Consider the following 24,591-nt stretch of genomic DNA (forward strand, 5'->3'; position numbering starts at 1 on the left):
GCCTGGGCCGTCTTAGCCCTGCCCAGGCTGGGGTGGGGGGTGGTCTTGTCAGGTTATGCAGATGTCGAGCTTCTGCTTCCTCAGCTCTGAAACAGCCACTATAAATCCTTCCTCAAGGCGCTGTTATAAAAATCAAATGAGGCACCTACAGGAGGCCCCAGAGGAAAGCCTGCATCTTACCTTACAGCTTCTAGAAAGCTCTCTCTTGGGCTGCACTCCCTGCCTAGATGGTCCTGCCCCGGAGCACACACAGCAGACCCTCCCTCTGGTCTCAGCCAGAGACCTGCACACATCAGCTTTCCTGCTGGGCCTCACAGGGAGCTCAGTGCCCCCCAAAGCTCCCTCTGGAGCCCCCCACAGCCCAGGCCCCTGCCCCCCGTCCACCCCAACATCTCGTTTCTGTCCGATGGCTGGGGACGCTCACTGAGTCCCGGCCATCGCTCGGGCTGGGCTTCAAAGCACCGCGTCCAGGTGCCTCCTTGGTCTCTGGGATCACGGGATGTGGGCACACACAGGCTCCTGAGAGAGAAGGGCCGAGAGGCACGAGGCAGGTGCCGGGGAAGAGCCCCAACCTGAGCAAGGCCCAGTTGTCCGTCCTCAGGCCCGAGGCCGAGCAGACAGCAGCATGCAGAGAGCCCGTGCACCTGCCCGAGGACGGGAGACTGGTCTGGACGGTGCCCTGCGAGCAGAGGCCATGCCCTTGGTGCCCTGGAAGTCGTGGCCCAGGCTGCTGGGGGCGAGGTAAGGGCGCACTTCCAGGTACTCCGAGGCTGCGGGGACCAGTTCCCCTGGGCAGCAAACCCTGGGCTGCATCTGCCCCGACGGAGCGGGGAGCACCGCCTTCCTGTCGTTTCTAAGCGTAAGTGGGGCTGGCCTATCGTCCTGTGATCCCGGGGTTGTCACCGGTCACCCAGCCGGAGCGACCCTCTCTGGGCCGTTCTGGAAAGGTTGGTGTGGCCAGAGATGGCCGCTGTCGTCACGCCATGCATGTGGCCCACTGCCCATCACCTGTGCCTCTTCCTGGGCTGGGCCCCGAGGTCAGCGCGCCCCCCACCCCCCGCCGGGCCCGAGGAGGAGAGCCCAGTTCACGGCTGGCCAGCACGCAGGACGGCCGGGCCAGGTTCCCGCGGGCACCGTGTCGCGCAGGCTGCAGGCCGCAGGGGTGTCGTCAGAACCCGGGTCTGTGGGACTCCGAGGGCGGACGGAATCTGGTCGCTTGGTCCAGTTACGGGGACCTGCCTTCACCTGGCCTGCCCTTTGTCGGTGACCGTCTAGCCTCCCCAGGCCCCAGGGAATCCTTTCCTCCCAGCAACACGGTGCCAGGATGGGGTCGATCCAGGGGAAGGCTGGCCCGGGAACCATCCTTTCTTCCGACAGCAGAGATTCCAGATGTTTCTGCCCCCAGGACCGTCCCCTGATGCACCCGGCCCCCTTCTCCGTGGCTGTCTCTCTGCGGCCCCCCAGAGTGTGAGCACCGTCTGCCTTGGGATCTGCCCACCTCCCCAAGGAGCCGGGCTGTGGCCCCCAAAGGGACAGTGGCTTATTTCCTGAGCCCCAGACTGGTCGGCAAAGTGAACCTCTGACACAGCGAGCATGTTTCTGCAGCGCGGCCGGAGGGCTGAGCACCTGAGCACACGCACCCCGACGCCACCGGCACCCCACACGCTCGCACCCCTGGTCTCCACTCCTCGGCATTTACCTCCTCAGACTTCTGGAGCCCAAGCGGCTTCTCGCGGCTTCCCCGGGGGGCGGGGGGGAATCCGTCCACTGGGGCTGGAGGGCAGGGGTCACAGTGCCCCGTCCCTCAGCTCCCCGCACTGCAGGCTCACCTGACGGCACACAGCGCTCTGGGCGATGAAGAGGGAGCCGAGGTCAGGGAGCCGTGCGGCTCCTGCAGACACCTTAGCATCTCCTTTTGATTAGGAGAGAGGCCAGCAGACCTGGGTGGGCTTAGCAGGTAGGAAGGGAAGTTGTACTTTGCGAGCGCAAGTTCGGTTATAATGAGGTGTGAGAGCTGAGCAGATGAGTGTAGGAGTTATTTACACTAGCAGAATTTCTAGAAAGCTCTGTGAACCTGTGTTCCTGTGTGTGTGCTTGCAAGGGGGGGAGAGAACGAGAGCGCAGGGAAGCTGGGGTTGGGGCGTCCACGTCTCCTGCGTGAAGTGCATTCCACCCTGCGGGCCGGCTGGCTGGCAGGTAAAGGGCAGACGCTTCCTGCACGGTCAGCGTACGTGCTGGGCTGCCCCTTTCTTGGGCTGCCAGGAGCCCGGAAGTGTGCAAACCCCAAAGAGGAAAAGAGTGAAGAGCCAGGAAACGCTTCTGCGGGGAGAGCCGGCCAGTGGCGCAGACCGATGTCAGAAAGGGAATGCAGTCGGCTGCCTTACTTTTGTAGATACCAACAGCGCTTCGGAGCAGAGGTGAGTCAGAGTGGAGCAGAAGCCAGACCAGGATCTCCTGAGTCGGGGCATCAAGAGGAAGTGGGCAGCAGCACCTCCCTCCCGCAGCCTGGGGGGGCCTAGGGCCTGCAGCACCTCCCTGCTGTAGCCTGGAGGGTCCTAGAGCCTGCAGCACCTCCCTCCTGCAGCCTGGGGAGCCTAAGGCCCCCAGCACCTCCCTCTTGCGGCCTGGGGAGGGAGCTAGGGCCCGCAGCACCTCCTTCCTCCTGTCTGGAGGGACCAAGGGCCCACAGCACCTTCCTCCCGCAGCCTGGGTGGGGGGGGGTCTAGGGCCCACAGCACCTCCCTCCTGCGGCCTAGGAGGCCTAAGGCCCCTGGCACCTTGCTCCTGCAACCTGGGGGGGGGGTGGCCTAGAGCCTGCAGCACCTCCCTCCCGCAGCCTGGGGGTGGGGGCTAGGGCCCACAGCACCTCCCACAGCACCTTCCTCCTACGGCCTGGGAGGCCTAAGGCCCCTGGCACCTTGCTCCTGCAACGTGGGGGGGGGGGGTGGCCTAGAGCCCACAGCACCTCCCTCCTGCAGCCTGGGGGACCTAGGGCCCCTGGCACCTGGCTCCTGCAACCTAGGGGGGGGCCTAGGGCCGGCAGCACCTCCGTCCCCTGGCCTAGCCCGGCTAAGGACCTGCAGGCTCGGCAGCAGCCACCAGGCGGCACAGTCTGAGCACAGCAGGCACAGCCGTTCTCTTGCTCTCTTCTGATCCATGTTCCCACTGCCTGGAGTCGGGAGGGGGAGCCTGAGAGGGGGAGCCTGGGAGGGGGAGCCTGCTGCCCCTGCAGGCAAGAAAGCAAGAGCACCCATGGAAGGAGGAGCTGCCGGGTGGTCCTCCCCGGGCTCGCGACTGCCCTGACCAGTGGGGCTCGAGGTCCCTGAGCAGCCACAGCTATCCCACGCGTGTAGACCCTCGGCGGGGTCCTCACAGTTACTCTGAGGCAGGTATCACCCCATTTCCAGGTGCGACAGTGGAGGCTGCTCAGGGGTACAGCAGAGCAACAGGAATGCCTCCCCCCCCTCAGTCACTGCTGGGTAAAGATTTGCCCTCAGGAGCCTGCTGCAGGCAGCAGTTCAGCCCCCTGTCCCTCGTGGCTGGAAGAGGTCTCAGCAGCGCTGAGCATCACCCCCACCCCCGGGAGGCCAAGCGAGAGGGCCCCAGGATGTGCAGGTTCTGGCTCCAGGGCTGGGGTCGGCGCCCCAATGGTCTCCTTCCAGGTATGTCACCTGCGATGGGAGACTCAGGCGAGCTCAACCTGCTTGTCGTGCACCTTGACTCCGTGGTATCGTGTGCAAGAGGGAAGACACGGACACACACGCACCCACATCCACGCAACCATTCACATTATGCTCACTTCCCCATAATAGCCCAAGCCTGGATCTCCCCCGATTCCCTCCAGAGACATCGGGAATGCCAGGCTCGCGGCCAGGGAGAGGGAGGGCCGGGCACCGCAGTGGCCCCGACAGGGGCGTAAATAGCACAGAGGGATGGAGGGTCAGGCTCTCTCGCAGCGTCTCCGTCTGGGGCCACGTCACGCCGTCACCCAGGGAGCTTCCCCCCACCTCGCCCAGGAGGGATTTACTGAAGCCCGATAAAATCTGCCAGTGGATGTTGTCGTAAAATATATAGGCCCCTCTGAGCTGCTTCACCCAGAGAGTCCTCAGCCAGTAGGCTCACCTTTCTGCGACTTTGTTAAAAGAGAGAGAGGACACTGGGTGTTATTCTATATGTTGGCAAATTGCACACCCATAAAAAATAAATTTAAAAAAATCAAAAAAAATAAAATCAAAGAGAGAGAGAGAGAGAGAAAGAGGAGCTAGTCACGCTCCAGGACTGGCCTCTGCGGTTCACCTGCCTGTCCCGCGTCCCTCCTGTCCCCCTGCCCAGCGGCTCTCAGCACCGCGCCTGCGTCCGGGTGCCCTGGGGCTCTGGTCCCACATCCCGCAGATTCCCGAGTCTCATCCCGGAGCTGTGAAGCCGGCCTGTCGGGGGCAGGACCCAGGATTTTGCATTCCCAAGAGAGGCTGCCAGTGATGGTGGTGATGCTGCTGTAAGGCTTTTACATTTCTTATGCAAAAGGGACCTCACGAGGGGAGACGAATCACCCCAGAAGCTGTCAGGAAGACATGGGAAAAGGGGGCTACGAGTAGCAGAGGGAATAGCAGACTCCGAGGTACGGGCGTCCGCCCCCGGAGGCTGAGCCCCAGCTCCCCGCCGCACAGGCCCGAGGCCCCACTGCTCATCAATCACGGCCTTCTGTCTTGGGGAGCCCAGACCTGGCTTCAGCACCCTTCCCAACCCACCACTCCAGAGAGCCGCCCCGACCACCTGGAACCAGGAAGCGGGATGTCAACCCTTCGCTGTATTGGATATAGACTTTGAACTCTGTTCTTGCGGGAACAGGCACCTCCCCGTGGCTCACCCTTACCCCTTCTCTCCTGCATACATCTGCTTCTGAGCATGAGGGGCCATCGGTACCCAAGAACGGATGAGGAGATGGAGAAAGAGCCCGGAAGGAATGTGTCCTAATGCAAGTGGGAGCGGACTGAGGAATGTGGTGAGTTTGGGGCAACAGCTTCATGGAGTCAACACAGTGCTCTCTAGGGATCCGGCCTCTAGTGGGTGCACAGAGCCCGTGGAGACGGTGGACAGGGAGGTGCCTCTTCTCCTTGGGCACTTTCTCCAACAATGGAATATTTCCTATTTTAAAAGCGATTATGTAACATGACAGCTGCAGTGACTATAATAAAAGGATGTCACAGGAAGCTGCGCTCCTGAAGACAGGGATGCATGTGGAGGTGCTGGGCACGGGGCCCTGGGAACAGGCTCGCTCCCCGTGGGTGCAGGCCCCGCCAGGGAGGCCCGTAGCCCTCCCGCTTCAAGGGAGGCTCAGGGGTCAGTAGTGGAAGGCACACAGAGCCAATAGCAATCCCCCAACCACCCAGATTGGGAAAGGAACAGGAATTTGAAGGGTTCTTGACAAAGAGATGGAGAGGAGGAAGGGAGCAAGGTCTTCGAAGAACTCTCACATGAAGAGACAACTGCACAGTAGAAGGTCTGGAAACCCCCAAACCACCGGCCGGGTCGTCCCCCCAAAAGCATGGCTCCAGGCTGGGGTGGGAAGGAGAGAGGGGAAGGGCGTCCATTTGGCCTTGCTTCCTCCGCCTGGGCCAGGTGCTCACAGGCTCAGACACCTTGTCCACAGGCCCACAGCGCCCTCCCGGCATCTGTGCTGAGCTGGAGCAGGAAATCGAGGTGACCACTGGGCATCTGCGTTCCCAAAGAAGGGGCACCATTAGGGAACTGAACCTGACCCTGAAGACTGCTGCTCCGCCCCCTCCAACGTGGGCGGTCTGCATTGCCCCATATCCCCAAGTTTAATGTGTGGAGATTCCCTCAACCTTGCGGGAGGGTGAGTCCTGTTGAAACCAGCCCAGGGACAACCGGTGAGCACCTTGCGGGGTCCACTGCGGAAAGATGCCCAGAGCCTCAGTCTTGGCGCGATACAGACACAGAGCCTCTGAGGTTTCTGTCTCCCCCAGAGCCCCGCAGGCTCCCAGGCAAGAGGAGGGAGAGGGGACGGGGACGCTCATCCAGGTGCCCCGGAGGCTGCACAGGTCCTGAATTCCTTGCGGAACTTTCCAGACTCACACCCTCACAAAGTCAGCAAATGGAGGAAACTCAGAAGGTCATTAAGGGACTTGGGGAACCAGAGCTCATTAGCATACATCTGCATATCAACGGGAACGGTGGTCCTGCTTAAAGAGTTGATACTTTCCAGATTCAGATAAAGCCCTTTGCTTTAGAGCAGGGCCTGCTGGCGAGCTCTGTGTCACCTGGCCCTAAGTCACCGTGCCGCCCACGCTGTATGGGAAGAGCGGTGGGGACGCAGTCGCCACACACACACACACACACACAGCAGTGCCACTGCAGGTGCTGCAAATTGGCTCCTCCATCCTGCCATCCTGCCATTTCCTACTTGTGCGACCTTGAATAACGGTATCTCTCTGCAACCCGGCATCTCAGCCGTGAGATCACACCTTTCGGGATTGGTAGGCGAATGTGTGCTCCTCGGGGCAAAGCCCTGGACCCCAGGTGGGCGCCCAGCAAGCTTGGCCATCATGAGTGCGAGGGCCTTGGAAGGGTGTGCTGAAGGGAGGTCCCAAGAAGAACCCCAGAAGCCACCTCCAAGTGCACACCCACAATCCCGCCTGGACCACCCGCTTCCAGGTTCCTCTCCAGCCTCTTATGGACATGCCAACGGTGCCACGCTACCTGCCCCCGGGCTGCCTCACCTGCACGTTAATAAAGAATCATAATAGAGCGCATGGGTCTGGCACGCCGCCCTAGTCTACGAGGCGCTTGTACCTACAGTGCGCCGCTTAATTATTACTGCCAAGCAAGCCCTCACTTCCGAGAGGACGGAGCCGAGGGTATCAGGGAGCGAGGCGGCTTGCTCACATGCCAATGGCCGGGCAGCCTTCAGACCCCGGGCGTCCGTCCCCCGGCACCTGCCACCTCTGACGTTCGTCAGGCTAGCCGGGCCGGCTGGGATCGGGGCTGTGACCTCCAGTTCACAGATGTCCTTCCATCCCACTGGTAACACTCATTAGATATCACGTGCCAGACACGGCCCAGTCAGCTGGTGATGCGAGCGGCGTTGAAAAGTGCCCACACGGCCAGTCTGTCCGTCGTCTTCAAAACTGTCAGGCTAAGGCTCTGCGGTGGATGAGACGCCGTGAGGCCGCGTGACAGCCGGGAGGGCTCAGTGGCCTGGGTCAGCGGCTGGCGGAGAGCGTGAGGAAGGACATACGCCTCTCCATCCCTGGGGAAGCCTGAATGCAGATGCCGGTAACCCCGATCTGTGCGTCAGAGTCCCCCGCTTCCATCATCGCTGAGCTCACGTCAACGCCTTGTGCCGAGAGACGGCGCGGCAGACGCGGAGGGGAGCTGTGCAACGGGCTCTTCCCGTTACCGTTTGGAAGGTTTGAAATGAGGAGGGAAAGAGCACACCAGGCACATTTCTGGAGCAAGTGCACCTGCGGTGACGGGGTGGTGCCTGAAGGCCCCCCTTAAAAGTTCAGTTACGGAAGTCCAGGAAATACGGAATTTGTAAAGGTCCGCTGACGAAATCCTTCATCTTCTCTTTTCCCCTTTCCCCATCTGCATGAGCGTGTGCACACGTATTCACACACACACACACACACACACACACACACACGCCTCCAGTGCCAGACAATCACCAAGGCAGCCTTTTACCTCTTTAGGCATCTCAGGCCTTTACACCTGTTTTATACTGAACTGATTGTTCCCGGATAATTTAGGCGCACTGCTCGGACTTGGCTTTGTGGGATCGCTGAGAAAACATCCCATTCCTTTCCCACCAAACGGCACTTAACGGACTTGCGTGCTCCACAAAGCCCCCCTCTATCGGTTCCTCTTCCTCGGGGTTCGCCCACTTTAAAGCTGACGTAGATCCTTGAGTCTGCTGACCGTCTTTTGTCAAAACTCAGATTCTCCAGAGGAGAAAACCAAGGTCCTCCTTTCAAAGTGGGCTAAGTGTGAGGGTGCCCTCGGACGGGGCGGTAACAACCAGCCCGGTCAAGGTCCTAGGATTCAAGTCAATGGACCACATGCCTGTCACTGAGCTTGCCCCCCTGCCCCCAGCCCCTGCACGGAATATCCAAGCGGTGAGAGATCCCTGCCGACATCTGGGCTGCACATCGCTGCTCTGCAGGTGCCCCCAGCCGAGGTGGGAGCACATCCTATCTTCTTCTTTTTTTAAAGATTTTTTTTATTTATTTATTCATGAGAGACACAGAGAGAGAGAGAGGCAGAGACACAGGCAGAGGGAGAAGCAGGCTCCCTGTAGGGAGCCCGACGTGGGACTTGATCCCAGGTCTCCAGGATCAGGCCCTGGGCTGAAGGCAGGTGCTAAACCGCTGAACCACCCAGGCTGCCCAACGTCCTGTCTTCTAAGGACAGATCCGCTCCCTTTCGGTGGGTGCTCAGACTTAGCACACTTGGTTTCGAATTTTGAGTCACCTCCCTACGGAAGGACGCCTAAAACCGCAGCGTCCGTGCTGGCCGCTGGTTCCGCCCACTGAACCAAGGCCCCAAATGGAATTCGAGCAGAGGCATGACTGGGGGTGGAGCGTTATTATGAGACATGCACAGGCTCCAAAGCCAGAGCTGGGTGTGAATCCTGTCTCGTCCAGGATTCAGGAGCCGTGAGAACTCAGAGGGAGCCACTCAGCGCCCCCGGGCCTCCGTGCTTTCACCTCTTAAAGCGACATGATACTATCCCCCGTCCGGGGCTACAATGGGAAGTAGGAGAGATAAGTCCCAAAGCCACACGGCCCTTAGTAGGCACTCAACATGCACTGAGTATTTATTCACGAGGCCACCTTTCCAGAAACGTCATAATGATGCATTTGGCAAAGGTCTGCTCCGCGGGTTAGGCTTTGTGAGACACAAATTAATTTTAATAATAACATCAGTGAAATCAAATCATAGTCAGTAATAAAAATTTTAAAGTGCGTTCGGAAAACAACCCTTGATACGTGTTGGGATGGAGCCAAGACAACCCGTCGACAAACTGTGGCCACCAGACGAGCTGCTCCGCAGTTTAATACGCTTAATAAAACAGTGCAGCTTCCTGAAAGCGCCGTCTTGCTAAACAGAAATATCCCAAGGGTTTAAACAGAAAAGATAAATGAGTCTGTTAGCCTTAGACAAGAACTGAAGTGTGTAGGGCACCGGGGTATCCGGAGGTCCATCCAGGAGCAGGAGGTCGGTGGGTGAAAATTGAAATCTGCTCATATGGGTTAAAATTTTGAAGAAAAAAAAAAACTCTTAATACGGCGGAGTTATGCAGAAAATTGTCCTCCCCCACCCCCCATTTACACGCTGGAGAGTTTTCCTTTCTAGCTGTAAGTGAGTGACCTATGTGAAGATTCAGTGGCAAGGGAAAATCTAAGACCAAATACCACTAACTGGGAGCCCCGCTTTTTTCTGGATCCCTGATTGGGAGCTCCCGTAACACGAGCCTCCCGTGGGTGCACCTTTTGGAGCTGGAGTGAGTTTAGTTGCAGCCCCAGGAGACCGTCTTCTCTGTCGTCCTATGGGGGACAGTAACCAGACAGGGAAGCCGGGCTCCGTAAGAACAGCGACCAGGGGCTCCTGACAGCGAATAGGAGCGAGCCCCTGGGTCCTGCGACACTGACAGCAGCTTCCTCTGGAGCCAGAGAAGGGCGGGAAGGAGGTAAGGGCTGCGCTGAATGCGTGTAAATGCGAGGCCCAGCCCCTGCAGAGAGCTCCCCAGTGACTGGCACAGCCTGCCCTGCCGGGGCTCTGGGACTCCAGCCTTCCTCCCGAAGCTTGACGGATGGAACATCCCTGCTGGAAGGAACCAGAAGCATCGTCCAGTTCAAGCTCATCACTGCCAGGGGCTGAAACTGAGACCCACAAAGGATACGGGGCTGACGGGCCACAAGGACTAAATCCCTGAGCTCACGGGAGAGTGTTCCTCCTATAGGCTCTGTGCCTCTTCTCCTCTGGAGGGCCAGGCAGCCCGGGCACAGGCGACAGCGCCTCCGTAGAGGAGGGAGGCTTCTAGGGACGGCTCTCCTCTCCAGGGCTCCATGCACTTTGCACCTTCGGGGTTTAATTCAGGCAGGGCCCAAACTGGAGTGTCTGGGAGGCAGGAAATGGGCTGTGCCGTGTCCTCCTGGCCACGCGAGGGCACCAGTGCCCCGTGCTGGGGACCCCTTTCCGTACTACGTGATCACCCATACAGCCTCTGTATATTTATTTTCAATAAGGTCAGGAGTATCAAGGTTGTAAAATAACATATTTTCACTTGTTTTCTTCCTACATCTCAGACGTAGCTTTCCTGAAGTCAATTATCTCCCCCAGTCGCCGTTCCCCCGCCCCCTTCCTCTGTGCTTGCCTCTCCACCCATCAGTCTGACACCAGCCCTTCGGGAGACAGGGGAGGCGGGAGGGGGCGGGGAGTAACAGGCAACTTTCTTCCTTCGCCGCAGATGTGAAATCCCTCCTTCCCTGTTCTGGCATTTTTGTTTTAAAAGGCAGTTTGCAAACCTAAGGCCTCTGTTCTCCAGCCCCCTGGGCGAGAGCACAGCCAGGGCGCAGGGCTGGGATGCCGTGCATGGGAGGTTTGGGGCGAGGGCTGGGGGCTCCTGCAGCGCAGGCCCCTCCAGCATCATGGCTCCAGCACTGCTCTGGGGGAAGGACGGGAGAACATTCTGGAAAGGTCTCCATGGAGGAGAGAATTGGGGTGACAAGTGGGCACCCCCAAAGGGTACCATGTCAATATCTGGATCCTGCATTTAAATGGAGGTCTTTGTCCCCAGGATGGTGACTAGGATAACAAGAGGATAGGAAGGAAGAGCATGCATGTTCAGACATACACACGTGCACACACACATACACACGCACACACACGCACACATGCACATACACATATACACATGTATGCACACACACACATACACATACACACATGCATACACACGCACACATGCACATGTATATACATACATTAATACACATGCACACGCACAATACACGCATACACATACACACATGCATATGCACACATATACACACGCATACACACATGCACACACATACACATACATGCATATACACATTTATGCACGTGCACAATACACACATACACATGCACACACATGCATACATGCATATACATAGATGCACATATACACACACATATATACACATACACGTGCATACACACATGCACATGTACACATAAACACACATACACATACACATGCAGAAATGCACATACACACTCATACACACACATATATACACAGAAGAGAAGCCAGTTTTGCAGCTCCTGCAAAATGCAGGTCTGGAGCGTGGCAGGAGCTCCCCGGCTGCATCTGTTCCAGAGACCCACATGTTTCTCTCAGGGCTGCCACAGGCCACGGCCCTCCCTGGCCCCTGGCAGGAGTCCTAACAGGCCAGGAGAGATCCTGCGGGTCACCTACAAGCTGCACCGGCTCAGCTGGGAGCCTCACCAGCCCTGAGCGACCTCGGTCCCCAGCAGGCCACCGGCAGGATGGTGCAGTCACCTTCTCGTCTCATCACCGTCCTCACAGTTCACCCACAAAAATATCAGCTCACATACCCTCAGGCCCTCCCCAGCCCTCTCGCTGTCTACATGTATTTTTATGTGACTTTAGGCTCCCAACAAATAGCACAGCAGCTTCTTTCCCCAAAGCATGGTGACCGTCCTAAGGGAAGAGTTGACCCCAGGGCCTTCCCTCCGGGGGCCTGGCAGACGCGGCGGAGCCGGGGGGGGGGGGGGGGGGGGGCACCACACGCCCATCAACCTGTAGTAAGCCCGCCCGATGGCCCAGCAGAACTGGAACCTATGCCAGCGCATGTCCCTCCCCAAGTTCGGGTGGTGAGCAGGGCCCTCTGACGGCAGCCTTCGCGGAGCCCCAGGAACAGGGACGGGCCTTGCAGGGCAAAGGGTTGGTCAGACGCCAAGGAGCAGAGACCCCAGCACCCCAGACCCAACAGCGACAGGCCTCGGTGGCGCTCGACGGGGCACAGAGGCAGCTGGGGGCCCAGGGCAGCCGCACGGTTGCCTCAGAGCCCAGGTGCTCAGCCCCAATCGGACACGTGGCGTGTCCCATCCAGGAGTCTCGGGGTTTACAGTTGGTTCCAAAGGACTTGCCACGCGGTGTGTATGCTCTAGTCGGCCGCCACCTGCCACCCGCCACCCGCCTCCCGCCTCCCACTTCCCTACACCTGCACCCGCCTCCCGCCACTGCCTCCCACCACCTTCTTCCCGCCATCCGCCACCTGCCTCCTGCTTCCCTACACCCGCCACCTGCCTCCCACCACCCGCCACCCTCCACTGGCTCCCGCCACCCCCTTCCCTCCACCCGCCTCCCGCTTCCCTACACCTGCACCCGCCTCCAGCCACCACCTCCCACCACCCTCCTCCCTCCACCCACCTCTCGCCTCCCACTTCCCTCTACCTGCCACCTGCCTCCCACCACTCGCCTCCCACTTCCCTACACCTGCGTCCCGCCTCCCACCACAAGCCTCACGTACACCCCCTGCCTGGCTCCCTCAGGCATGGGGACTCCCTCCCGGTGCTGTTCTAAGGGCTCCCCAGGGGAGGGCACGGATATGTGCCTGCAGGGCTGCAGGTGGTGAGGGAGGAGCTGGGGCTCCAGTGCCGGCAACACTCGGTCGTGCTCCTGCCCCTGCCCAGGGGCCCATCACCCAGGCCGCGTGGTGTCAGAAGCCTGGTCCACACTGACAGTTTGTTTAGAATGAGGGAGAGGTATTGGGGCGCCCATCATGCGGCCTCGCCATGTGCTGCAGGTGGAGGTGCGGCGGGGAGCAGCCCGGCCACGTGGTGCTCCCAGGAGGCCCAGGGCAGGGGGGCCTCTGCTCCCACCCCGCCACTGCGGCAACAAAGGGCACCGGATTCCGGACACCCCTCTTGGCCTCAACCTTCAAAGGGACCTCAGCTCCCAAACCAAAAACAGCATTGCCTCCACCAGGCTCCCGGGCCCCATTCTGGAGCCAGCTCAGGGGCCATGTGCCTCTCTGCCAGTGTTTGTTGCGCATTTGAGCAGCTATTGGTGATTGGCATGTGGGCAGCCCGGTGACCTGCAGCTTGGCAGCTTAACTTCTTACCCCTCTGAGTCAGGGTTGGTCTTCACAGGGCCCCGAGCCACTGGCCAGCTCTAAGTCACAGGTACCCCTGGCCCAGCGAGGGGCCAGGGGAGGGGGAGGGTCCCACTGGGTCTCATCCCACGGCTCCACTGGATGCAGAGTTAGCATTGATTCAGCCACGTTCTCTGCAAAGCCCAGAACTAATAAGGCAAGTGCAAGCAGGAGCCATGAATTAATCCCCTTGAATATGCAGGTAATTTAGATGGAAGGAGACAGGTGCTGCTGGCCCTCCATAAATAAATTGTGCAGCGATGGGCAGGGGGTGGGGGTGAGAAGGGGAACTATATGGAGCCCCCGGGAGCAGAGGAGGTGGAACTGGCCTTCCAGGCTGATTATGGCTCAGCCCGAGGGGGATATGGATGGCTCCTTGACAGCCGTAAAGTTCCTGAGTGCAGAGCATACCTGGAAAGGCAAGACGCCAAGAGCCACCTAGCATATTCTGGAGCCAAGCCCTCTGTGGAGGAATTCCTGGGGCTTTTATGTAGAGAGCAAGCAGGGGGAAGAGAAAGGGTGAGAAGAAGGTGATGAAGGGGAGGGAGCAAGAGGTGGGAGGGAGGGACCCTCAAGAGGAGGTGAGGGCGGGAGGTGCGCCTAATGGGGAGAGCTGGGAGGGAAGGAGCTAAGCACGGGCTGGCGTGCATGCACGAGGCCTCGGGGCCTTTGGCTTCTAGGACCTGGCTGGTCCACACCTCATACGCTCAGGGAGAGACTGAGGGGACCCACTGTCTCCACAGGACGCCTGTCCCCCTCCCAGTCCTCACAGTGAGTGGCTCAGTCTCATTCACCGACAGTTACATCCCCAGTGACTCAGGGACCCAACATCCCCGGGCAAAGCAATGGCCAAGTAGGGAACGCGGGCCGTGGCCCCAGGCAGCCCAGGTTAGACAGTGAAACCCCCCTGTCCCCGCAGGTGCATCCAGGCCGATCCACACGGCAGGATTCCCTTCTGTGTTGAGGCTAGCATCCCGATGCTTGTCTACACTCCACGTCTAGTTATCCACTCATCCATCCGTGGACACTTAGGTTGTTTCTACGTCTTAGCTCTTGTGCACAGAGCCACTATGAACGTTATGCTAAGTGAAAAAAGCCAGACACGGAAGGACAAACACTGCATGATCCCTTGTAAGCGGAATCTAAAATAGTTCAAACTCTTAGAAGGAGAAAGTGTGGGGGGAAGGGGGATGGATGGGAACCGCTGGTCAAGGGTACTGAGTTCCAGTTACGCAAGATGAGTTCTGGAGACACGTGTACAGCGAGGTGTCGCCAGTGATGTCGCGTTGTATACTTGCCATCTGCCCAGAGGCTGGATTTTAGATGTTCTCACCACACACAAAGAAAGAAAATGGTAGCTAGGGGAGGTGATGGGCATGTTAATTGGCTTGATTCTGGGGATTATTTCACAGTGTATTCAAATTATCACATTGTGCACCTTAAATACATATATAATTTTTATTTGTCAATTCTACCTCAGTAAAGCTTTAAGAATTTTGAAAAAGAAGGATCCCTGGGTGGCTCAACAGTTGAACAACTGCCTTTGGCTCAGGGCGTGACCCCGGGGTCCTGGGTTCGAGTCTAGCATCGGGCTCCCCGCAGGGAGCCTGCTTCTCCCTCTGCCTGTGTCTCTGCCCCTCTCTCTCTGTCTCTCTCTCTCTCTGTGTCTCATGAATAAATAAATAAAATCTTAAAAAAGAAAAGAAAAAAGAAAAAGAAAGTCAGCTCCCTGACCCCTTGGAGAAACAAGAGGCAAGTGGGGTTGGCCAGAGGCCGCCGTGGCCGGTGGTCCCCTCTCAAGTCCCCTCCCCTGGTCCCCCTGGCCAGGTGCTGTTTCCGCGGACCATGTGCATCCCTGTGTGGAGCTTCGGTTCCAGGTGGACAGTGGGTGAGCTGACACAGAAGGACCCCAAACCCAGCTCGGCCCTGTCCCCAAGCAGCCTTCCTACAGCATTCCCAAAATATGAACGAAACCAATATCACAGAGTAACTAGTACAGGCATTTGTTCCTCAGCAGGAAAAAAAAAAAAAAAATGGCATCCAGGTTATTTTTTTTTCCCCTATTTTTTTCCACATTTGGTTCATTTTGATGGAAACCCAAAGGCCCCATTTTGGCCCAAAGGGAAGAGGCTGTGACGGGGCTGGAGAGAGGAGCACTGTTGGGGTGCCTCCTGTGATCTTGGAATGATTGCTTAATAGGGAACTCGTTTTAATCGCCTACAAATGAGAAGTCAGAGACAATTAAAATTCATTCCCAATTAATCGTGTGTGTGTGCTTTTTTTTCCCCCTCTCCGCTTTCATTACCAAGAGTTGCCATTCGGATAACAAGAAAGCCTTAAAAACAAAAGCAGCCGGCAGCCTCCACTTCAATCAGCTGCCACCTGGAAGGAGGCTGCGTTTCGGCCTCTCTGGCTCCAGCGCCTCCCCCTGCAGCAAATGACCCTGGCCCTGCGTGGCCGCGGGAGAGCTGCAGTCTTTAGAAGTCGAGGAACCGCTAAGCCGTGAAGTCACGGACGAGTTTATCACCAGGATGCTGCCGAGGACTTTTTTTTTATAGTTTTTAATTCCGGTTTATTTACTCTCCCGAGTCGTGGCCTCCGCAGCCACGTTTATCACTGATTCAGCCTTCTCCGCTTTAGTTCCCAGCAAGGTCCTCCACCCTCTCCCCACGTCCCTGCTGGGCTCTCCGAGCCTCCAGGCACCTTCCTCACCCTCCCCCAGGAACTGTCGCCGAGGCCCAACAGCCTGGCAGCGCTGCAGCCGGGCGCTGGTCCATGCCATCCCCGAGCCCTTGGTAGGCCCCAAGCGTCTTCCATGCGTCGCCGTACTCACCCCCACAAACCATCCTCCCACCCAGATACCCCCACTATGCCCCGTCCTCCCACGAAGCCACAAGCTCAGCCTTTCAAACGTGCAGAGCCAAGATTTGAACCCAGCTGGTTCCGGAGCCACATTCCTAACCCTCCATCTCCTCCCTGGTTGTGACCTCTGACCCTCCTTTTGGGGTGCTGGAGCCCCTGGCGGAAACCAGGGCCCTGTGGTCTCCTGATGGAGGAGAACGGTCCTATTGAACGGTCCCCCTGGCAATGACTCGGGATGGACTGCTTCGAGTAACCAAGCTGGAGACCCAGCCGGGCTGCAGGTTGCTGATACCGGGGCAGGGGAATCGGTCCTGGAACAACACCCCGGGCACACAGCTGGCTTCCAGGAGAATCTGGAATGGCCCCTCGTGAAAACAGAGCCAGTTCCCGTTGCTCCCACAGCCAGAGAGTCTCCCGGGGGTTAGAGCCCTCACTGAGCCTTGACTTTATTATTATTATTGTTGTTTGAAATGCCTCATAATAACTGGGATAGATTTCTTAGGAAGCCAAATAATGGGATGCATTCCACCCTGGCTTTATAATTAATGTTTGCATCATTTATCTTTCGTGGAAAGATTATTCTGACTAACGAGGTTCTGGGCCACTAATTCATTACACTGCCTTGTCACTTCCTGCTCCTTCTTATTACCCAGAAATAGACTCATTAGTCAGAGTTCAATGACAGGGAGAAATTGTGTTCGTTAATTTAATTCCCTCACTCATTTCGGGGCTCCATGTTTGTCCAAAATTGGGGACTAGAAGGGGAAAAATTTGTTGTCTTAAGTCTTCGCTTCTGCCTCATTATACCTTCCACCTTACTCCTGTTCAACAAGAAAGGGCGTGCAGAGCTCAGAACGGTGGCCACACAGCGCCCTTTCTTTGACTCTCAAGTTGTTGCGCCACCTGGGAATCCCTAGGGAGGCCGGGCATCCCCCAGAGTAAATGCCCTAGGAGATACGAGAACGGGAAGTGAGATGATGTAGTATCTATAGGTGGCCTCCGGCATTAGGGAGACACGAGTTCAAATCCTGCCTCTTCAAGCAAGAGCTGTGTGTCCTTACTTAAGATCCTTGATCTCTCTGGACTGTGCTTTCTCGTCCACAAAATAGGATTGCCAACAGCTACCTTTAGATATTACGAGGATCAAGCTCCGTGAAGCACCAGAGTGGTTTGCACAGTGTGCAATGACAAGAACTTGAAAGCAAGGTGCATCTGGAGTTGAGTTAATCAAAGCTCACGCAGTGGGAGAAGCAAATGTTTCCAAGCAGGGGCTCCCGAGCCTGGCTGCACATGGAAACACCTGAGGAGGATCAGACCCACCAGAGCATTCGAGTGGGAGCCTTCACGCAAGGGGCAAGGGCACTAGCGTTTCTAAAAGCTCTCCTGGTAGGTCTGGGAAGAGGTCAGAGCTGGGAACCACTCAACCTCCTGAGGTCTACAATGAGCTCTTTCAACGTCGGTCAAGCACAGAAAGGAACTGAGCTGTGTCCTTCCTGGAAAGGGCTGCCCAGAGATGTTTCACTGCTGACCTAACCCTGTTAGGTTAGATGCACCGCTATGGGGCAGGGACCCTTCCCCAAGTCACTCCATGAGCAGAATTAACACCCACATTATTTCAGGTGTTGGGCAGACCGTGGGGAGCACCTGCCGTCATCGCTGGCATCGAACCTCCAATGAATACCTAAGTGTAAATCAAAACAAATGCATGAGGGAAAGGGGTTGATCCTGTAGCTGTCACCCAGCTTGGGGACCAGGGAGGCTTTCCCAAGGAAGGGTCTTGGATTGAGTTATAACGGATACCTGGGGTCACCCAGGCAGAGGAGTGCAGCCAAGCGTGCTCCGGGCAGAAGGACCAAAGACCAGTGCAAAGCCCAAGCAGCTGGAGCGAGGAAAGCCCAGGAAGTCACTCAACTGGAGAGCAGCTGAGTCCAGAAACTCCGGAGCCCCACAGGTTTGATTGAAGATTCGGGTCCTCCTCTTTAAAGGCAAAGAGATGACGCTCTTAGATTGATTTTAAGCATGACAAAGAGGGGGGAATGCAAGGTGGAATAAGCCATCCCTCAAGGCCCACTGACCTCCTAGCACTGTGGTCGCAAGGGCCAAGGCAGTGGCGTGATGTGAGGGACGGAACAAAGCCCTCCATCCTCACTGAGACCCTCTGGTGAGCCCCTAATGAAAAATTCTAGTGGCCCCTGGTGTGACCACCCGTGGGGGCGGGCAGCTATATTTCTCAGGTGTGTTGGGGCAGAAAATACCTGGGAGCCTCTACTTTAGCTCTTTCCCCACCAAGAAACTTGTCAACAACTCAGCTCCCAGAAATGTTGATAGCAACAATCTCTGGATAAGGCATGTCTTCCCCTGTGCGGCAAATTACTCAGTTGGAATTCTGGGGTGTCCATCACGGGGTGTAGCTCTGGGCATCCTGTCCCTTGACTGATTGACTGATTCTCTTTTCGTGGACCTGAAACGCAGAGGACCAGGTCCTTGGTGCATGCACAATGGGAGTGTCAGGTAGGGCTTCCTCTGCCTGGAGGCCCAGACCCACCATTCTGGGAGGGGCACGGTGTAGGCAAAGCGCCACGTCCAAATAGAGCAGGACGTCGGCGGGATAGTTGATACCCCGGCCCCTTTGATATTGCGTGTGTCTGTGGTGCATTGTATGCTCATGGTCACTAATCTGATCTCTCACGAAGTAAAGCACTGTAAGGGAATCCTTCGAGGTTGGCCTCACTTGTTTGTAACTGTGAGTTTTAGGTAAACTGAGGAACACCTGCTATAGGAGTTGAGGGGGTCTGGATGTCTCACGAGTGGGCATCCAAGGCAGTCCTCGTCCCTAAGCCCAGAAGGCTGAGCGCGGAGGAAGATCAGGAGGGGTGAAGAGCAGAAAGTACAGGCCTTCACCCAGACCTTGACCTACGGGTGGGTGACTTCAAGGATCCCAGCACAGAGTCCTGAGAACAGGCTTGTCTTCAAGGACCAGGAGAAGGAAGGCTAGAGTGAAGGAAGTGCCCCGGACAAGCGTTTTGCACAAGACGACCACAGGCACGGAGGACTGCATTTATCCCCGTCTCTGTCCAGAGAAGTAGTAAGGGTCAGAGAACCAGACACCGAGCACTAAGGTCCCGCCCGTGTTTGTTATGCCTTCTCTCAAGCCATCCTCACGGCAGGACCGAGAGATGCGTCATACCCATTGTACAGGAAAGGGAACCGAGGACCCAAAGGGGAACATGCCGAAGGTCAAGCAGACTACGGCAGCGCGGGCTCTGACCTGGGCACCTGCCTTCTGTCTGTGGCCCGGGGGGGCCTCTGCATGTGCGCGGACAACACGGCCAGCATTCGCCTTGGTCTAGATGAACTCAGGTGGTGACTCCAGCAGCGTGCGTGGACTCCCCTCACAAAGGGGGGTTTAAACAACAGAAATTTACTTTCTCTTAGTTCTGGAGGCTAGAAGTCGAAGATCAGGGCGTCTGAAGCCGCTCCCTTGGGCTTACAGATGGCCTGTTCTCCTGTGTCCTCTCACGGTCTTCCCTGTGTGCGCCTGGGTCCTAATCTCCTCTTCTGAGGACGCCAGCAGAGGGCCCAAAACCTATGAGCTTATTTTCCCCTAATCACCTCTTCCAAGGCTCCATCTCCAAATACGGTCACATTCTGAGGTACGGGGGCAAGGGCTGGAACGTGCGGATTTTGGAAGGGGCGCAAATCCACCCCATACCCGCGCCCGCGTAGCTCAGATAAAGCCCTTTATCCCTTCGCTTTCCGTGGGATCTACACGGGGCTTTGCCATCAGTGTGATCACCATGTACCCAAATATTTTTCACCCTGCAGCACAAAAAAATAGTTTTTGCCAGGAATGGTTGGACAAATGTCAGGATTAAGATAACTCACTCCAGAGATGGGGTATGGAGAGGATGGGGTGAGAGAAAGCAGCTGTCAGTCTTAAGAGGAGAACCTTTCTTAATTTCCCTGAGGGACAGGAGGGAACGTGTGAGCGCCACAGGGAAACACAGGAAGCATTTGGAGAGCAGCTTTCCCGACTGGGAGCGGGGGTGGGGGGGGGGGCGTGCACCCATACGCGGTCTGCGCGCAGCCGTGGCGTGGGTGCCGTCCCCGGTGCCCAGTCAAGGCACGAGGCGTCAGGAGCTCCACCGGAGCCACACAAGCTCCAAGGACTCGCCGTTAAAGGACGGTGCCCAACGAAAAAGAGGAGCTTTCCCACGTTGCTGGAAAGAGAAAATGTTGAAATCGAAAGGCTGATGTAAGACCACACTAATCACCGGCTCGCTGGCTGCACGTGATAACCTTCGGCCTTTGGGGATAATGAATTACATCTCAAATTTACTTGGTTTTTGTTGTTCTGGTAACATGATCAAATGAACAGAGGGAAAGAGGAGACCTGGGAATGGAAAGGTGCGGCCTGCGTGTCCATCGGGGGCCGGGCAGCCGCGGGCAGGCCACTGGGGACGGGGGCGTTTCATTTGCTGGGGGACCCCGTGTGTTTCTGAGCAATGGGCGGGCTCCTCAGCCCTTCCCAGGCCTGGTACTGGAAGGCACGGAAGGCTCAGGAAGCTGCCAGGAACTATTCCTTGCTTTTGGCAAAGATGCTAGGCCTCAGCAGAAGAATCACGAAGTCGACCTGGAGGTTTGCAGAACGGAGTGAAAGGGGCCATGGGGCAAAGCCAGTAAGTGCCTTTGTGGGTAGGATTCCCTGGTTCCGTCTCCTATTAAGCTCATGAGACAGTATTACATACGTCGTGTGCTTTTGTCATGACGTCAGAGGCTCGGAGAACTAAATAACCTGCCTGAGGGCCCCCGGCAAAGCCACGGCAGCGTGGGCCGCACACCCAAGCCCCCGTGGGCCTGCGTCCAGCTCTCGTCCACCTGCCTGTGCTGGCTCCGCCTCGACCGCGTCCAGAGGCCGCCAGCGCGGCCAAGAGTTCGGAGGATGGAAACAGGAGAAAGAACCCAGCCCGCTGTGTGGTTTGAAGACGTCCCTCCCGTGACCCTTTGCTCCTCGGTCGCAGCACAGGGGTGGGGGCGGTAGGCACGTGGCTAAGAGCGGCGATACTGGGGTAGGAGAGGGACGAGATCGGATGCAGGCTTCAACGTCAAGCAGCCTTCGGCCGATTGTCTCATTCCATTCAGCCTTAATTTCCTTGTTGGTAAGAAGAGGATGATAAAACCAACATGATAATACGGTTTTGAAAACAAAATATGTGTGAATGTGTGTGTGTGTGAGTGTGGGTGTGGGTGTGAGATTGGTTAGCCTGGAGTGTGAGACTCTGTAAAGGTTGGTCCTAAAGACATGAGCAGAAAGTTCCTAGCCTGAAGAGCGGGGGTCTCAGGAGTCCTCAAAGCAGGCTTTGCGGGGGGCGGCGGGCAGGGGGCTGGGCTTGGGGAACCCCGCATGCCCTTTGTTTCTGTCTGGAGCACCTCAGCTCCCTGCAGCTGCAGGGAGCCAGAGGTCCTGGTGCCCAAGACGCACAAATCCCATCGGATGGCGGGGCCCTTGGTCCAGCCCAGAACCGGCACCGACAGAGGCATCCAGGCCGACCACAGAACCCGGAGCAGAGACCAGCACCGGAGGAGGGGCGCCCCGCGCCGGACCCCACACGACGAACCACGCTGACCAGGGGCGCGGCAGCCAGGGAAGCCCCCAGGCTGATGGATCCCAAAGCAAATGAGGAACCTGCAGCTTTCAGCCTCCAAGCTGTGAAGCGACATAGGGCGGCTGGGCAAGGCGACTGGTACATGACAGGGGAATGAAACAGAACACGCGTGTACTTCTCTTGGGAAACAACAGTGAGCGAGCTGGCCTGAGTCTGAGAAAGGCCTTGGGTCCTTGTCACCTTTCAACAGCAAGAATCACAGCTTTGTGCGTTTACATCTAAAAATATGCACTTGCGCGCAAGAGTCCTTGCAAGGGGTGGTATGTTTGGGGATATATGTACGTGCGAGCGCTGCCCATTTGTCCTCCTGTTCTATGGGGGCAGGCGATGCCGGGGAACGTGTTGCTTATACGGTGGGTGCAAATAGAATTCTATTATCACAGCTTAAGGATCGCAGCACACGAAAACCAGTCCAACACACCCATGCACTCCCTCACTTGTTCTGTGCAAATTTTTCCTGTGCAATCAACACATGCATACCCTGTTATCTCCTGATTCAGAGGAAACTCCAAAGCACTGATTTCATCTTACAATAACCCGGGCCTGGCAATGCCCCCGGCCTTGGAGCTGACGGGCACGCGGCGGTGTCCAACAGACAAGCCTGGGAGAGACAGATGCCTGCCCCCCTGCCCATCCACCTCTGCTGTCTGAAAAAAAAAAAAAAAAAAGGCAGAAAACCAAAAGAAGAAAGTCTACAGCAGCCCTTATTCTGTGGATGAATTCTGAGACACGATGAATCTTCCAACGAAGTCACCGACTCGATCAGTCTCAATCCCAAGGCAGCAAAGAGAAGCCTGCAGTGTGTAATAAAGGGGCCCCGTGGCTAAGAACCCCACCTTCTCCTTGTCCCATTGGGTAAAATTCGAGGGCTGCTTCTTGGTGGCAGGACGTCTTCATTCTCAAAGCAGGCTGGGGGTGTCAGAGGGACGGAAGCCCAGCCGCCCCCGCTGCGCAGGACGGACACCGCGCGGCATTCCCGGCCTGTCTGACGCGGGGAGAGTGGGAGGCGGGTCACCGTGCGTTCGGCGGAAATATGATAAAAAGGCCACAAGCTTGGGGCACGACACGGTGCAGAGAGATGAGAGGGAGGTTCTGAGATTTTCCCAGCCCAGGGGCACTTGTCCCGCGTCAGAGGAGGAGGAGGTCGTGTTCTGAGCCTCCTCGTTGTTCAAACCGACAGAAAGAGAATTTAAAGAACACCGCCGTAACCCAAATCTCAGAAACAGAATCAAACACCTTCAATAGCGAATCCCGGTATTTCGTGCCTCTTTCTCAAACTCCCGCCCGTCTACAGACTCGCCTCTTTTGCGGCTGAGCTCTTCTCCTCTGAGGGCTCTGGCCTCTCTCTCAAAGAGAACAGCACATCCGTGTGGGCAGAGCCATCAATGATCTCGGTGGACCTTTTGCAAGTTATAGGAAAAATGAAAGCACCTCTGCTTTCGTCGTAGCGGGGGGACCCGGGGAACCTTGGAACAGGAGAAAATCCAGATGGACTGTTGGACTTCAAAATGCCTTCCTTGCACGAACGACCAAGAAGAAGGAAGGGGATTATGATGATAAATTAGCCCCTGGGTTTAGAAAACCAGTCGGCCTCATGCTAAGGAGGGAGCGAGTCGAGGTTCAGGCTCCCCGACCACCCGGCAAGTGTGGAAAAACACATCCACAGGCATCAGATAAGCCTTAAAATTAAGCCAACGATTCTCAAAGGACTGGAGGACCCGGATGTCCTCGCCCATCCCATGAATCTCCTTTCGGTCCAGAAATCCCATACCACCTGCGGTTGGCCGTGGCAGGTGCGATCCCCGGCCAGGTGCCACCCGGGAGAGGCCTGCTCGGCCCCGCCAGCTGCACACCTGTCCGCTTCCCCTTCTTCCTCTACCACCGATGCGCCGCCAAGTCGCTGACTCATCGCATCAGACAAAAACTCCAACTCATCTCAGAATCCAAACTTCAGCAGAGAAAAGCCCCCTTGGCAACCCACCGACCGACCGACCGCTTTCCAAGAGCAAAGGTCCCTCCCCTTTCAAAAGCCACAAGGGCACCCGGGACCTCGCATCCTCTGGAGAGGCCTCCGCCACCGAGTCCGGGGGGACGGCCTCCCCCTCGCCTGGCCGTGCAAAGGATGATGAATTCAGCGGGCACCTACCTTTGCGACCCCTCGACCGCCACCTCTTCCCACCTTCCCCGTTTCTTTTTCCGCTCATTTTTTTTTTCCACTTTAAAAACATCCAACTTTGCCTTGGGGATGAGCAGAATGAAATGTCACTTACCTATAAAAAGAGACAGAGGAGAAAGCCATGCATCACATTACATACGAGTTCTTTGAAATCAAGGCCGGCTTCCGACTTTGAAACTGTAACAATGAGTGAATATTATTTTTTTTTCCATCCTTCCTTTCTATATTTAATGAAACACGAGATTTTTGCAAGAAGCCCATCCCCAGGGCCCAGCCTCCTTTTATGAGTTTCCTTTTGTTTTGTGGCCGCTCGGCGCACCTCTCCTCCACCCTCGCCTCCCACTGCCTGCTCCCCGTCTTCGCTGAGGGAAAGGTCAGGAAGGAAGGCGGGAGACAGAGACCGCAGGGACCAAGGGGGGACTTCGGACGTGGGTACCAAAGCTGGAAGGCGCGGGGAGCCTCCTTTTCTCTCGGGCGGGGGCCCCGGTGACCTGGGGTCAGGGCCAGCCACTCCTACACAGGACGGGGGTTGCATCCCCCACCGGGTGACCTTCCATCTGCAGCTCTGCGACCTTTTTGGATGGCCCTGGCTCTGACTCACCGCAGGAGCTCCCCACACTCCTGCTTGGGATGGAGCCACATCACGGGTCTTTCCCGCCCTGGGCTGCCCCACAGCATCTGTGCTTTCACCTTGGTACCC

General features: G+C 57.1%; 1 protein-coding gene across 2 annotated transcripts in view; it reads right to left on the reverse strand.

The window, feature by feature from the left end:
• The window catches only part of NTM (neurotrimin), a 940,510-nt gene that overhangs the window by 632,394 nt on the left and 283,525 nt on the right, over positions 1-24,591 (reverse strand). Inside the window, exon 1 of one of the 2 annotated variants that reach the window (XM_049109742.1) lies at positions 23,862-23,934. The exons of the other annotated variant lie outside the window; for it this stretch is intronic. Coding sequence (XP_048965699.1) covers positions 23,862-23,919 — 58 coding nt within the window. The 5' untranslated portion in view covers positions 23,920-23,934. Of the gene's footprint in view, positions 1-23,861; positions 23,935-24,591 lie in introns of those variants that run through there. 2 annotated transcript variants of the gene reach the window in all.

The sequence above is a fragment of the Canis lupus genome, chromosome 5 (assembly GCF_003254725.2).
Source record: "Canis lupus dingo isolate Sandy chromosome 5, ASM325472v2, whole genome shotgun sequence".
In the NCBI taxonomy this organism is placed as follows: Eukaryota; Metazoa; Chordata; class Mammalia; order Carnivora; family Canidae; genus Canis; species Canis lupus.